Source organism: Talpa occidentalis, unplaced genomic scaffold (genome assembly GCF_014898055.3).
Source record: "Talpa occidentalis isolate TD23 unplaced genomic scaffold, MPIMG_talOcc4v2.1 talOcc4.10, whole genome shotgun sequence".
NCBI lineage: Eukaryota > Metazoa > Chordata > Mammalia > Eulipotyphla > Talpidae > Talpa > Talpa occidentalis.
Window position 1 is genome coordinate 15,386,871 of NW_023600993.1, and position 16,638 is coordinate 15,403,508.

At 42.2% G+C, this 16,638-nt stretch overlaps 1 protein-coding gene across 2 annotated transcripts in view; it reads right to left on the minus strand.

Moving 5' to 3' along the window:
• Nucleotides 1-16,406, minus strand: part of SGO1 (shugoshin 1) — a 26,068-nt gene extending 9,662 nt beyond the window's left edge. Inside the window, exons 1-4 of one of the 2 annotated variants that reach the window (XM_037524995.2) lie at nt 16,284-16,406; nt 13,225-13,373; nt 12,942-13,138; nt 2,918-2,994 (exon numbers count right to left, since the gene is read on the minus strand). In XM_037524995.2, the coding sequence (XP_037380892.1) occupies nt 2,918-2,994; nt 12,942-13,138; nt 13,225-13,366 (416 nt within the window). In that variant the 5' untranslated portion in view covers nt 13,367-13,373; nt 16,284-16,406. Of the gene's footprint in view, nt 1-2,917; nt 2,995-12,941; nt 13,139-13,224; nt 13,374-16,166; nt 16,229-16,283 lie in introns of those variants that run through there. The other variant, XM_037525004.2, reaches the window with a different exon arrangement.
• Nucleotides 16,407-16,638: the final 232 nt, after the last annotated feature.

Consider the following 16,638-nt stretch of genomic DNA (forward strand, 5'->3'; position numbering starts at 1 on the left):
CTTTTCTGTTTTGGTTCTTTTTATTTCTGTGTCTTCAGAGTACTTATTCGTTCTTCCATTTCATCTATTCTGCTTTCATTGCTTCCCAGAATTCTTTAGTTCCTCCATTAATTCTTTGATGTCTTGCATTTCTTTTACTTCCCTCTTTAGGGACTCAATTTCATTCTTCTGACCATTGTTTTCCCTCTTTAGGGACTCACTTTCATTCTTCTGATCGTTGATTATTTTTCCCTTATCATTGTTTTCTTTATGACTTTCTGTCAGTTTTTTTATCACGGCATTTTAAATTCTCTTTCTGGAAGGCTCAGAAGTTCTTCAAGTTACTGTGTTGCAATCGGGGCTGGTTTTCTTTTTTGGTGTGCTTTTTTCCCTGGGGAGTTGCTAGTTGCGTGTGGTTCTTCTACTTTCCTACTGTCTGTTTTCTAAATTTGCCGTATGCGTTGGACACTGTGTTGTTGGGACTGGCCGGCGTCTTGGGTGAGCTTCTCTGCTCCCCTCTGGTTCCTCCAGGAGCCATATGTCAGTTTCAAGCAGTCTTTACTGGAGAAAGGTCCCTGTTCTAAAATGCCGATGTGGGGACACACTCCCCTGTGCGCCTGGTCTGCCCCGGCGGTGGGTTCCTGCTCCCCCTCTGGGCTTGGACTGCAGGCCAGAGGGGGTCTGGCGTGGGCGAACTTCCCCCGCTCACCTCTGGCTCCTGAGGAAGTCTTCTGCAGGTAGTCTTTACTGAAGAAATGTCCCTGTTCTAAAATGGTGATGTGGGACACACTCCCTGCACGTCCGGTCTCAGGCACACTCTTCTGCGTGCCTGGTCTGCCCCGGCTGTGGGTGCTCGCTCCCCCTGTGGGCTCAGACTACTGGTCGGAAGGGGCCCGGCGTGGGCTAACTCCCGCTGGCCACTGGCTCCTCCAGGAGCCTCTGCTGGTTTCAAGTCGCTAGGTGGCGCCAGAGATCTCACCTAGAGCCCTTGGGGAGCTGATTTTCCACCCCGTGGGACAGGGAACAGAGCGGGAATGGTAGGGTAAACCTCAACGGCTTTGGGGTGCTGTGTCTACCTTGTGCCCCACCATCGTGGGGAAACCCACGCCCCTAATTTCGTGCCCCGGGTCTCAGTTCCAAAGCCCTCAGTTCCAGGACGCGGGCTGTAGCCCAGTTCAGTGGCGCGGGAATGGCGCCTTTTGAATCCCGCCCCCGGGGCCTGGGCGCCTGGTTCCTGCTCACTCAGTGAGGGCCTCCGCGCGTCTCCCCGCAAGCCTAGGTCGCAGGTGCGGGGACCTGGGCAGCTGCGATCCGGATCCGCGTTTGCTTTTCAACTGCACTGCTTTTCCGCGCGATCCCGATTCCGATCCGCGCCGCTTTTCCGCACAAACCCGATCCCGATCCGCGTTTGGTTTTCCAGCGCGCGCCGCTTTTCCGCGCAAGCTTACCGGGCGGCCCGGGGCTGTGTGCTGGTGCTGGCCTCCTCTTGGGGGGCGGGGACTATCTTTAATGGCGCCTGGAGCTCACCTCCGCGGCGAATCCTGCAGGGTTCTCCACAGCTCCCGTTCACGGGGTGTGGTGGGTGAAAAAGTTCCTTTCCACTCACAGTCCCGCTTGCTGCGTAGTTTGTTCTTGTTGGTCATTTTAGTTAGTTTTTTTTTTTTTTTCCCTCCTCTCTGCTGGTCGGAGAGTGCCGACTTTGTGGGCGGGGGAGGGAGCAGGGTTCTGCGCTTTCCTCCCTTCTGGTCCTCTTTTATGGCCACTTTCTTCTTCGGGTAGTTTGCTGGAGTCGTCTGTTTATCTTCCGTGTCCCAGTTCTCACTGGGACCTGCCGCTTTTCCTCCCTATTAACTTTTTTTTAATGGGAGATCTCACTCGCAGCGTCTCCTCGCCGCCATGTTGCTCCGCCCCTCTATATTATTTATATTTTTGCGGCGAATTTTCCCCTTAAGACATCAAAAATTAAATATAGTTGAGGTAACAGAGACATGATAACCAACTAATAACAATTTTAGAAATCTTATATAAATGTGATTACCTCATGTTAATTTTTTCCTATTACATATAAATGATTTTTTTAGGTCTTCAAGTTCAGTAGTTTAAAAACTATTCATGATTAAAATAAATATGGTACTAGGAAGTCATCTCAGCGATTACTTCTGTAAGAGGGGGACAGACTCAAAAGTGGCAGTAACAATTACACTTCCTAGGGATATCTGGCAATGTTTGAAGACATACTGGTTCTTGTGACTGGGTGAGGGGGTAGCATTCAGTGGGTAGAGGCCCAAATTGCTGCTCCATATTCCAATGTGGCCCAAAATGGCAGTCATGCTAAGACTGAGAAACCCCAAGCTAGAGTTATGGCAGTGGCTCTGTTGAGGTTTTGTATGTTCCACATGTATATACATTAGTCAAATTCATTGAACTGTGTAATTAAGATCTGTGAATTTTAATATATGTAATTATAACAAAATTTCATAAGCAAACATATGAAGTACACTTAATCCAAGAGAAAGGAAAGAAGGCATATGGGGTATGGTTGTATTAATGAATGAATTAGATTAGCAAGACAGTGAGATATGCTTAATATATTTTATATTTCTTTTCTAAACTATTTGTTAGACTGGCAAAATACCATCACTGAAATAATCAACCCTTCTCAGGATAAAAACATGATATAAGAAAAATGTGACTGAGGGGAACTGTTTAAACATTCTAGAGAAGCTGCTTATTCCTAGACATTAAAAGGCAATTTTATATACGAAAGCTTTAGTTTGGCTATGTGTAACAGAATTGCAACAAATCAAATTTTCTCAGAGGAGAACATCAGACTATGAATACAAGAGTCAATACAATACAATGCAAATTTCCTTTCATAAGTGGACTATAGAATTAAATATTTCTTGGTTACTAATAATCAAAAGAATTTGATACTAACGGTAAATCCTTCACAAATGAATCTCTGAAGTTGTCATCAATACTTGAGTCCATTCTAGAAGGGCATACTTCCTGGTTCTGTTCATGTATTAAAACAAAGAAAACACTGTTATAACTGAAATAATCATAATAAGTATTCATTTATTCAACACTAAACACAATTTTTGTGTTTTAAGAACTGGTTTTATAGCAGCTAAAAAACAGGTTAAGTCCTACCCTTTTAAAGTTTTCATTCTTTTTTTTTTTTTAAAGATTTATTTATTTATTCATACAAGAACTGGGGTACAGGCCACATTCGCGGGAGGGTGAGAGGATTCACCAGAGACAGATCAGGGAACAGAACAGGCAGACTGACGAAATACACTGCTGAGGGGAGCAGTGGGAGAGATAGGAGAGGTCTGCTGTGCCATGTGGGACCCTCTCCAGCAGGCCGGGATCGAACCAACACTGCAGAGGCTGCAGACAGCTTCACAGTGCGGAGGTCAACCGCCTGCGCAACCAGGGGAGGCACTAAAGATTTCATTCTTACGCAGGAAGAAAAAGTTTTTACAAGAAAAGGAAGAAATATACAAACAACTTCAGAGTGCTATGAAGGAAATACTCAAAGTGTAACTGAGGCGGGGAGCTCTTTCAGAGAAAGTGATTTTCATCTGAAATCTGAAGAATGCAAGAGTCAGCTATTGAAAGAGCAGTAGAGGCAGAACCCTGCTCCCCTCCCCCGCCCACAGAGTCGGCACTCTCCGACCGGCAGAGAGGAGGAAAACAACAAACCAAAACGGCCAACAAGAACAAACTATGCAGCAAGCGGGACTGTGAGTGGAAAGGAACTATTGCAGCCACCACACCCTGTGAACAGGAGCTGTGGAGAACCCTGCAGGATTCACCGCAGCGGTGAGCGAACGGCTCCGGGCGCCATTAGAGAAGAACAAAGACCCCGGGAGACGCGCACACAGCCCGGGCTGCCGGTAAGCTTGCACAGAAAAGCGGCGCGCTTGGCGCATTTGAAAAGCAAACGCGGACCGGGATCCCGGCTGCCCAGGTCCCTGCGCCTGCGACCTAGGCTTGCGGGGAGACGCGCGGAGGCCCTCACGGGGGTGAAAGTCCCTCACTGAGTAAGCAGGAACCAGGCGCCCAGGCACGGGAGCGGGTGCAAAAGGCGCCATTCCCGCGCCACTGAACTGGGCTACAGCCCGCGTCCTGGACCTGAGGGCTTTGAACTGAGACCCGGGGCACGAAATTCTGGGCGTGGGTTCTCCACGACGGTGGGGCACAAGGCAGACACAGCACCCCAAAGCCGTTGAGGTTTACCCTACCATTCTAGCTCTCTGTTCCCTGTCCCACGGGGGTGGGGGGGTTGAAAAACAGCCCCCCAAGGACAATAGGTTGCCACCTAGCGACCAGAAAAAAAGTCACTAACACCCCATAGAACAGGGAAATTTCTTAAGACTTCTTGAAAAGGGCAGAAGGCTTCTGGAGGACCCAGTGGCCAGCTGGGAAGTTAGCCCACGCCAGGCCCCTTCCAACCAGCAGTCTGAGCCCACAGAGGGAGCAGGCACCCACGTCCGGGGCAGACCGGGCACGCAGAAGAGTGTGCCTGAGACCGGATGCGCAGGGACTGCATCCCGCTTCGCCAGTTTCGAACAGGGACATTTCTTCAGTAAAGACTGCCTAAAACCAGCAGAAAGCTCCCCCAGAAGCCAGAGATGGTTACTGGAAGAAGCCAGAGGGGAGCGGAGAAGTTCACCCAAGATGATGGCCAGTCCGAGCAACACAGTGTCCCAATGCATACGACAAATTAGAAAACAGACAGTAGCGAGTAGAAGAACCACACGCAACCTAACAACGCCTCAGGAAAGAAGCACACCACAAAAAGAAAACCACCCTCCAGATTGCAACGACAGTAACTTGGAAGAACTTCTGAGCCTTCCAGAAAGAGAATTTAAAATTGCCCTGATTAAAAAAGTGGCAGAAGTCATAAGGGAAAACAACGATCAGAAGAAGGAAATTGAGTCCCTAAAGAGGGAAAACAATGGTCAGAAGAATGAAATTGAGTCCCTAAAGAGGGAAAACAATGGTCAGAAGAATGAAATTGAGTCCCTAAAGAGGGAAGTAAAAGAAATGCAAGACATCAAAGAATTAATGGAGGAACTAAAGAACTCTGGGAAAAGCAATGAAAGCAGAATAGATGAAATGGAAGAACGAATAAGTACTCTTGAAGACACAAAAATAAAAAGAACCAAAACAGAAAAGGAAAGAGATGTAAGAAGGAAAAAGAACGAAGAAAGACTTCGGGAACTATCTGACTCCATGAGGAAAGGAAATGTAAGAGTTATAGGAATTCCAGAAGGAGAGGAGAGAGATGTAGGAACAGAGAAAATATTCAGAGAGATAATTGAAGAGAACTTCCCAAATGTGAAGAAGGAGCTGAAAATTGATATACAAGAAGCAAGAACACCAAACTTCCACGACGAAAGGAAAAATACAGCAAGACACATAATAGTAAAGCTCCCAAGAATCCAGGACAAGGAAAAATAATGAAGCTGGCAAGAGGGAAGAAACAGATAACATTCAAAGGAAAACCAATCAGGCTGACATCAGACTTCTCCGAAGAAACACTACGGGCAAGGAGAGAGTGGAGGGACATAGTCAACAGACTCCAAGAAAACAGATGCCAACCAAGAATACTCTATCCCACAAAGCTCTCCTTCCTCTTTGAAGAAAGAATATGGACCTTCCCAGACAAACAGAAACTCCGGAATTTCATTACAACTAAACCCCCACTCCAAAAAATACTACAAGGAGTCCTAAAGCCAGAACCTCAGAGGACGAATAACAACGAAAGAAGACCAAAAAAAAAAAAAAAAAAAGTTATTAAAAGAATAAATAAAATCAAAGGAAAGACAAACACAATGGCAAATACAGATGCTAACATATCAATATTAACTCTAAATGTAAATGGACTAAACTCTTCAATAAAAAGACACAGAGTTGCAGCCTGGATTAAGAAACAAAACCCAACCTTTTGCTGTCTCCAGGAAACACATTTAGCTACAAAAGATAAAAATAGGCTCAAAGTCAAAGGATGGAAAACAATCCTACAAGCAAATGGACCAAAAAAGAAAGCAGGAACAGCTATACTTATATCAGATAAAACACATTTCAAACTCAAAAAGATAAAAAGAGACCCCAATGGTCACTACATTATGATCAAGGGGACAATACTTCAAGAAGAAATAACACTCATTAACATATACTCACCAAACGAAGGAGCACCAAAATATATCAGACAACTGTTGTCCTCTCTGAAAACAGACATCAGAGAAAACACATACGTAGTGGGAGACTTCAACACACCACTATCAACAATGGATAGATCAACAAGACAAAAAATAAGTAAAGAAACCAAAGCTCTATATAAGGACCTAGAGCAATTGGGCTTAACAGACATCTATAGAACACTAAACCCCCAAAAAACGGAGTACACATTTTTCTCAAGCGCACATGGATCATTCTCCAGGATCGATCACATACTGGGGCACAAGACAAACATCAACAGATACACCAAGATTGAAATCATATCAACCATCTTTTCTGACCATGAAGGCATCAAACTAGAAATAAACCATAAAAAGAAGGCAAGGAACTTTCCTACCTCATGGAGATTAAAAACCACACTACTGGAAGACCACTGGACTAATGAGGAGATCAAAGAAGAAATTAAAAAATTCTTTGAATTGAACGACAAGGAGGACACCAATATCCTAAATGTATGGGATGCAGCAAAAGCAGTAATAAGAGGAAAATATATAGCAATAGAAGCTCACATCAAGAAACAAGAAAGAGCTCAAAGAAACAACCTAATCTCAAAGCTCAAAGATCTAGAAAAAGAACAAAAAAAAACCCAAAACCAGTAGAAGAAAAGAAATAATAAAAACCAAAGCAGAAATAAATGAAATTGAAACTAAAAAAACAATCCAAAAGATCAATGAAACCAAGAGCTGGTTCTTTGAAAAAATCAATAAAATAGACAAACCCCTAGCCAGGCTCACAAAGGAAAAAAGGGAGAAAGCACAAATAAACAGGATCATCAATGAAAGAGGAGAAATCACAACGGACACAGCAGAAATCAAAAGAATAATCAGTAACTACTATGAACAGTTATATGGAAACAAGTTTAACAATCTAGAGGAGATGGACAAATTCCTACAACTCTACAATCACCCAAAGCTAGATAAAGAAGAAATAGAACACCTAAACAGACCAATTACAAGCAGCGAAATTGAAATGGTAATCAAAAACCTCCCCAAAAACAAAAGCCCAGGACCTGATGGATTTACAAATGAATTCTACCAAACATTCAGAGATGAATTAGTGCCTATCCTTCACAAACTCTTCCAAAAAATTGAGAAGGAAGGGACAATACCAAACACGTTCTATGAAGCCAACATTACACTTATACCAAAACCGAACAAGGACAACACAAAAAAGGAAAACTACAGGCCAATCTCCCTAATGAACACTGATGCAAAAATCCTCAATAAAATTTTAGCTATCAGAATCCAACAATGTATCCATAAGATAATTCACCACGACCAAGTAGGATTCATTCCAGGGACACAAGGATGGTTTAACATCCGAAAATCAATCAACGTTATCCAACACATCAACAAAAAGAAATATAAAAACCATATGATAATATCAATAGATGCTGAGAAAGCTTTTGACAAAGTGCAACACCCATTCATGATAAAAGCCCTTGAAATTCTTGGGATACAAGGAACATACCTCAACATCATAAAGGCCATCTATGACAAGCCAACAGCCAGTATCATTCTCAATGGTGAAAAGCTGAAAGCAATTCCATTAAGATCTGGAACAAGACAAGGATGTCCACTCTCACCACTGCTTTTTAATATAATACTGGAAGTCCTAGCCAGAGCAATAAGACAAGAGAAAGACATCCAAGGAATCCAAATAGGAAAAGAAGAAGTCAAACTATCACTATTTGCAGATGATATGATAATATACATAGAGAACCCCAAAAACTCCACAGAAAAACTAATTCAACTCATCAATCAGTTCAGTAAAGTGGCAGGATACAAAATCAACACGCAAAAGTCAGTAGCCTTCCTATACACAAACAATAAATCTGAAGAAGAAGAAATCAAGAAAACCATCCCTTTTATTATCGAAACAAAAAAAATCAAATATTTGGGAATAAATCTAACAAAAGAGGTAAAGGACCTATACAAAGAAAATTATAAAACACTGTTAAAAGAAATAGAAGAAGACACAAAGAAATGGAAAGACATCCCCTGCTCATGGATTGGAAGAATAAACATTATTAAAATGGCCATCCTTCCAAAAGCAATATACAGATTCAATGCTATTCCAATCAAAATTTCAATGTCATTCTTCAAAGAAATAGAACAATTATTGATGAAATTCATATGGAATCACAAAAAACCCCGAATAGCCAAAGCTCTACTGAAAAAAAAGAAGGAAATGGAGGCATCACACTCCCAGACTTCAAACTATACTACAAAGCCATAATCATCAAAACTGCATGGTATTGGAACAAGAACAGACATACAGACCAATGGAATCGAATAGAAAATCCAGAAATAAACCCACAGATTTATGGTCAACTAATCTTTGACAAAGGAGCAAAGACTATGCATTGGAGCAAAGAAAGTTTGTTCAATAAATGGTGCTGGGAAAACTGGGTCGCTACATGCAAAAGAATGAAGCTTGACCACTACTTCACACCATACACAAAAATCAACTCAAAATGGATTAAAGAACTAGACATAAGACCTGAAACCATAAAATACATAGAAGGAAATATAGGTGACATACTACGTGATCTGCATATCAAAGACATCTTTACAGACACATCACCCAAAGCAGTGATAGTGAAGGCAAAGATAAACAGCTGGGACTACATCAAATTAAAGAGCTTCTGCACAGCAAAAGAGACAATAACAAAAACAAAGAGAAACCCCACCAACTGGGAGAACATTTTTGCACCCAACACTAATGATAAAGGATTGATCACAAAAATCTGCAAAGAGTTGATGAGACTCAACAACAACAAAGAAAATAACCCAGTCAAAAAATGGGCAGAAGAGCTAAAAAGAAACTTCACTGAAGAGGAAATGCAAATGCCAACAGACATATGAAAAAATGTTCAACATCACTTGTCATCAGGGAAATGCAAATCAAAACTACCATGAGATACCATATCACACCAGTGAGAATGGCACATATTAAAAAAACTAGCAACAACAAATGTTGGTGAGGGTGTGGAGAAAAAGGAACTCTCCTGCACTGTTGGTGGGAATGCAAACTGGTCCAACCACTATGGAGAGCTGTGTGGAGATTTCTGGACCTACTAAACATAGAGCTTCCATATGATCCAGCAATTCCACTCCTAGGTATTTACCCAAAGGACACAGAAACATCAATTCCAAAGAACACCTGCACCCCTATGTTTATAGCAGCACTATTTACAATAGCTAAGCTTTGGAAACAGCCCAAATGCCCAAAAATAGATGACTGGATCAAGAAGATGTGGTACATAGATACCATGGAATATTACTCAGCATTCAAAAAAGATAAACACATGCAATTTGCAGCAACATGGATGGCGCTGGAAGGGATCATGCTCAGCGAAATAAGCCAAAAAGAAAAAGAAAAATACCGGATGGTCTCACTCATAGCAGGAATCTAGAAAACTTAAATAAGGGATCAGGAAAATGAATAACTATAAGAAAGTGAAAATCAAAATCAACAAAAAACTATGAACCAGAGACACTTTTTGGGGGGTGGGGACCGGGAGGGGAGGGATTGGGGTCAGAATGGGGCATGTGCAGTTGTATGGGGGAATATAAAAATAATATTTATTATTTAAAAAAAAAAAAAAAAGAAAAGAGCAGTACAAAGAGCAGACAGTGGAAATACATAGACAAATCATGATGTAGGAAAAACCTGTCTGGATTAGAAAAGAAAGGCCATTGTGGAAGAAACCTAGTCATTGAGAAGAATAGGAGATGTGCATATCTTGAGAGACATGAGTTTGGGTTTTATTCTGAGTGTGAAGGAAAATCACTTAAATATTGAGTAGGGAAGAAAATGATACAAGTTTAAAGAAGATAGGTTTGACCACTGTGTGAAAACATGGATAGAAAGGGGCCAATGGCAGCAGTTAGGAAGTCAACGGAGTAAATCAAGCAAGACATGGTATAAGTTAGGAATACAGTCCCATAAGAGAGATGAAGACCAGTAGAGGTCACAGCAGAAAGCATTTAAAAGCTATGGGAGGGATAAGATAACATGGGTCTAATGACAATTGACTTAAAAGAGGTCAACAAGAGGTTTAGATAGAGAGCAAGCATTTCAAGCAAAGAAAATCCCTGGCTTGGATATTATTTCAAGATCAAGAATTAAGGGGTATGACCATTGAATTTTTTTTTTAATAGGAACCCTGGTGCACTGTTGGCGGGATTTTATTTTTATTTTATTATTTATTTATTTATTTATTTATACAAGCACTGGGTACAGCCAGAAGTGCGGGAAGATGAGAGAATTCACTAGAGCCAGAGGGGAGAGCAGAGCAGGCAGACTGATGAGGTACACCGCTGAGGGGGGGCAGTGGGTGCGCCAGGAGAGGTCTGCGCGCCATGTGGGACCCTCGCCCGGTGGCTGGGGATCGAACTGGCGCTGCAGAGGCTTCGGGCAGCTTCACAACCCAGCGCTCAACCACTGCGCCACCGGGGAGGCCGCTGACCATTGAATTTTTTAAGATGGAGGCTTTGGTGACCTTGACTCAGAGTGACAATAGAATGGCAGGAATAAAAGTCAGGTAAGAGTTCAAATGTGAATGGAATTTGAAGTGAAAACAGTAAGTGCACTGCTTTTGAGAAAATTCTGCTATGAAGATAAATTGAGAAATGAGGAGCTAGAGATGAAATCAGGAGAGCTTTCATTATTCTCTTTTTCCTCTTAAAGTGAGAAATACTAAAGCACATTTATATGAAAGCCAAAGTGATTTAGTAGAGGTAGATATATATATAAATATATATATTGGAATGGAACACAAAATTTCAGGAGCGCAGTCTTAGGAGTGACGAGACGGAGAGAATCTGATACACAAGGGGAGGACTTGACTTCTGATAGGGGCAGGGACACTTCTGTTACTAAAACAAAAAGGGAAGATGGAGAATACAAGAAAAGACAGGTTTGTAGATATTTATTAAAGAGATGAGAATTCCAGTCTAATTCCCTTGAAAGCATTCTAAATCAACTGTTTTCTGAAATTTGACGGACAATGTACTGGCATTACAAAGAATAGATTAAAACTGTTAATAAGAATCAAAACAAATAGAAATTTAGCCCTGTTAAAAGTTTTATATTATCTATAGAGCTAATATTTTAAGACAATTACTATGAAAGGTAAAGGAAAATGTTTAACTATAAAGTGACATAATTTAAAAACAAATTATTAAAAAGATCAATTGTGAAATTTAGGAAACGAGTATTAGAAATTCCTTTCTGATTAATCCTTATTAAGTTAACTTCTTATTGGTAGGCAAGAACATCCTTCTTATTAAAGTATTTAAGCCTCCTCATCCCTGCAAAGTTGATGGATAAACATGGAAGCACCAGTGTAATTATGGCTGAGAATCAGTCACACAAGGAACAAATGAATGACAGAAAACAACTTCGATGTTTTCAATACTGGGAACACGTTTGCCCAGTAACTAACAATATGTTTTAATAAATACTTAAAAATTATTATTGATAAATGTCAGAAAACCTGCAACAGATTATTTTTTCTCCACTGTTTTTATCTTGTTAAATATACATTTCATACCATTCACATATGATTTCAGCAAAATCTTTGGAAAGGGAAGAGAAAGAATTAAATGTCCCTAGAGGAATTTTTCTCTCTCCCGCTATAGTCTCACTTTTTTATCTACTCCAAGTGCCAACATAACTTTCTTTCTTCCTGGGCACAGCAAATAGATGGCCATGCACGAAGAAAGCAAACTGTTAACACCTGACACCATAGCTTTTCACTTTCTATGTCCCATGTAGTTTTCCTGGCCATGATTTTTGGGGAAAAGAAGGGAGAAACTGGTTCATTTTTACTCTCTTTGGATTAATACGCAAGGAGACACGGAGAATATCCTAAACCAAGCTTTCTCCATGTCTGTTAAACATTTTGGCTGGCCTTTCTATTCAACCTAGGCCACAAACAGGATCAGATTAAAAACAGACAGCAAAATGATCAGGATATTTCTTGTTTGGGAGTTAATTTATAAATTTCCTCATTAAGCCAACTTGCAGATAAAAATGATTCTCCAAAGAGCACTTAAATATGCTCCAAACCCCAAGAAAAGTTAGTTTTTATAAAACCCCAATGAATATAACAAAATTACTCAGAAAAGACTTAGGGCAATGATGAAAACTTCTGGACTAATCTAATTCAAATACTTCTTTTAGATCATTAGCTTTAGTTGCCTTATCTTAGCTGAATTTAAAAGAACTGGTAGTGCAAGAGACTAAATTGTTTCTTTTGCATTTTATCTTCCTACCTGCTTTCAGAACCAAGTTAGACAAGCACAAATCTCAATTACCTATATCCTTGAAGCTTCCTTAACTGGTCATTCATGGCTTTAACAATTTTTCCTAAGAAATTCAGCCTTTATGGGCCTCCATGGTGGCGCAGGCGGTAGAGTGCAGTGCTGTGAAGCTGTCCGCAGCCTCTGCAGTGCTGGTTTAATCCCCGCCGGCCGTGGAGCAACCCACATGGCGCAGCAGACCTCTCCCATCTCGTCTGCTGCTCCCCTCAGCAGTGTATTTCAGTCAATCTGCCTGTTCTGTTCCCCGCTCTGTCTCTGGTGAATCCTCTCACCCTCCCGTGCATCTGGCCTGTGCCCCAGTTCTTATCTAAATAAATAAATATTTAAAAAAAAAAAAAAAAAAGAAAAAAAGAAAATCAGCCTTTATAATGAAAATACCTGAGCAGTTTCTTCTGTTTGTTGTGATGTAAGTTTTTCTTTCAATGCATATAGCTGACATGTGAGATAGTAACATTCTTTTCTCAGCTGTAGAATGATATCTTGGGCTTCTCTCACTTTGGATTTTTCATTTTCCAAAGCTAAGACTAACATTCTGTTGTTGTCTTGGTAGCCTTTCAGCTGTGTCGAAGTGTTGACTATAAAGATAAATTTTTTTTATTAGTTATTAAATCTAAATTAATTTAAAAAGTGATGCAAAAAGAACAACATGAGAATCTCTTACTGATTATTTGGCAAGGCGCAGTTATGAAAGACTTTCGCTTGCCAACCTCTGCCAAGTTTTTATTCCTTTTTTCTTTCATTCGTCTTTTTATATCTTCAAGGCTATCTTGAAAGGACTTTTTAAGGCACCTTTCCTTGGCCATCTTCTGTCTAGGAATTTAAAACAATAAAAACTTCAATTTTCCTAAGAGATAATATCAAATGAAAAACAAGACTTAAAACAGGTTATTCATAAGGAATGAATTAAACAGAGTAACTGAAGAATTAGAGCAAAACAGACAGCTAAACTGATAATAACCTTATTTGGTAGCTTTTAAATCTCAATATTTTGGGCATAATATTATCCTCCTCGTGTACTTTATAGGAAATTTAAAAAAAAAATGCAGATTTCCAACCCAGAGATTTCATAGTATGAAATTTATTCTTTAACAAATACTCACTGGGGCCTCCCTGGTGGTACAAAGGGTTAAGCACCGCACTATGAAGCTCTCTGCAGCCTTTGCAGCACGAGTTCTATCCCCGGCTGGCCTGGGAGCAACCCACATGGCATGGCAGACCTCTTCTGTCTCATCCGCTGCTCCCCTCAGCAGTTTACTTCAGTTAGCCTGCCTGTTCTGTTCCCCACTCTGTCTCTGGTGAATCCTCTCACCCCCCGACAATCTCTGGCTTGTACCCCAGCTCTTGTATGCATAAATAAATAAATATTAAAAAAAAAAAAAAAACCCTTAATACTCATTGGGGGCTTACTATATGCCAGACAATATGGAAAGTAATACTATATTTTGATGCTATTATTTGCTTCCTAAAAACATTTATGGCCAGCTTTTAGTATTTAGACTTATAGCACTAGTTCAGAGGCAATCATATATATTTTATATTCTAGTTCTCTGTAAATCAGATTAGGTTACTCAATTACCTGTCATTCTCACACTCTTAAAACCCACTACTACGTAAGATAGGCACACCCTCTCAAGAAAGTCAAAGGGGTCTTCAGAGCTTTAAATTGTGTGGTACTATATGCAATATTAGTAGGCAATTATAATCGTTAGCTAGAAAGACCAGAAACTGAGGCAGAAGAATATGCCAATTTTTCTCAGTTATTTGTAAAACTCTCAGGTCTGTGAGCGGCCAGGAAATCATGAATAGAGCAAACAAGACACTAACCATGACTGTTCTACATACAGTTAAAAATAGGAAAACATGGGCCTCCCTGGTGGTGCAAGGGTTTAAGACACAACCTATGAAGCTATCCACAGCCACTGCAGTTAGCACAAGTTCGATCCCCCGGCTGGCCAGGGAGCTACCCACATGTGAAGCAGACCTCTCTTGACTCGCCTGCTGCTCTCCTCAGCAGTGTTTCAGTCAGGCTGCCTGTTCTGTTCCCCACTCTGTCTCTGGTGTATCCTCCCACCCCACACACCTCTGGCCTTACCCCAGTTCTTGTCTGCATAAATAAATAAATCTTTTAAAATAATAGGAAAACATGAATACATTAGTACACTTACTCTCTGAATGCAAAGCAGATATGCTATAGTCTTCTGCCACTAAGAATGTCTACTGCTGCTAAGAACTACCTTTCATGAACACCTTTTACCCTAGATTGCACTTTGCAGGCCAGTGTTGTTAAGAGGAGGTGTGGTGCAGGGAATGGATGAAAAGAGATCAAGGCCGCTTGACAGTCTCAAGTCGTATAATATTTGGTTAAAGGGTTTGGATGCAAAAGAATCTAGAATATTTGATTACCATCATAATTCTTTTTTTAAAAAATATTTGCATCTATTTACTTACTTACTTTACTTACTTACTTCACTTACTTGCTTTACTTACTTTACTTACTTGCTTTACTTACTTACTTTTCTTACTTTACTTACTTACTTTACTGACTTTACTTACTTACTTTACTTACTTTATTTACTTACTTTACCTTACTTACTTTTACTTACTTACACATACAAGCACTGGGTACACTCAGTAGCGCGGGAGGGTGAGAGAATTCACCTAGCCGGTGCTGCAGAGGCTGCAGGCAGCTTCGCAACCCAGCGCTCAACCGCTGCGCCACCGAGGAGGCCCCATAATTCTTTTATTAATCCTGCTGCCGAGGCTTGAATACTGGTCAGTGCCCGCCTCTACAGAGTAAGAGGGACAAAAAGCCTGTACCAGGGAAGACGTCAGGGTAACGCGCCGCAGAGTTGTAAACCCTTACTTTTTATTTATTTATTTATTTTTATATTTAAAGGGCAGGTTTATTAGGGAAAGGGACAGAAGAATAAAGGAAACTTGCATAGACAAGAATGGGCAGGAAGAGCCTCCCCAGAAGGGACAGGTTTGCTGAGAGGCCTGCATGGTTGTAGGAGGGCAGCCTTGACAGGTCACGGGCAGATAGGAGGCTGCTGCCCTGTAGAGGGAGAGAGTTGGTGAAAAGAGGCACCTGCATAGTCACAGGTGGGCAGTGGGAGTGCCGCCTTTTTAAATACAGCGACTACTTTACTCACATATCACAACTTTGCAAGGTACGAGATTTCTTTTTTTTAAAGATTTATTTATTTATGCATACAAGGGCTGGGGCACAGGCCAGAGATGCGGGCGGTTGAGAGGATTCACCAGAGACAGAGTGGGCAACAAAACAGGCAGACTGACTGAAATACACTGCTGAGGGGAGCAGTGAGTGAGGCAGGAGAGGTCTGCTGCACCATGTGCGTTTCTCCCTGGCCGGCTGGGGATCGAACTCGAGCTGCAGAGGCTGCGGATTGCTTCATAGCGCGGTGGTTAACCCCTTGCGCCACCAGGGAGGCCCCATGGTACGAGATTTTTAACAGAAAAGGAACTTAGATGATCGGAGAGCGCAGCCCGAACTCTGGGGCACCGATCTTAGAATTACGGAGAAAGCCGCGAGGGCGGGGGGACTAGGGCGGGACTAGGGGTCCCCACGCCCCAGTTCCGCACCTGAAAAACCCGCGGCCTCTCTCTCCGGGGTTCTGGGACAGCCGGGCGCCTGGGGCGGGCTGAGTTGCCGGAAGCAGGTCCCGGGGCCACTTCCCGCAAGCGCGCCCACCACGGTACCTTGGCCACTACGTCTGCCGCAGCCGTCCACCTCCGTCCTACATTCCAAGATCCCGCGATGCCGCCCGGGGCTCGCGCCCGGCGCTCCCGGCCTTGCAGGTCTAAGGCACCGTCGCGCGTCGCCCGCCGTCTCCGCCACCACATTCGAAATAGCCGCTGCGCTCACCCATTGGCTGATTTGGCCGTCACGTGACGCTACGGCGCATCCGCGACGCCTCAGAGTCCCGCCCCATTGGGCGGTGTTACGTGACGCACTCTGTCTGCGCATCTGCATCCGGGCACCCGTCGCACCACCCTCGTGGGCGGAGCGGGTGGTCAGACCCGGGCTGCCTGCCGGTGCTTTTCTGCTGTGAGT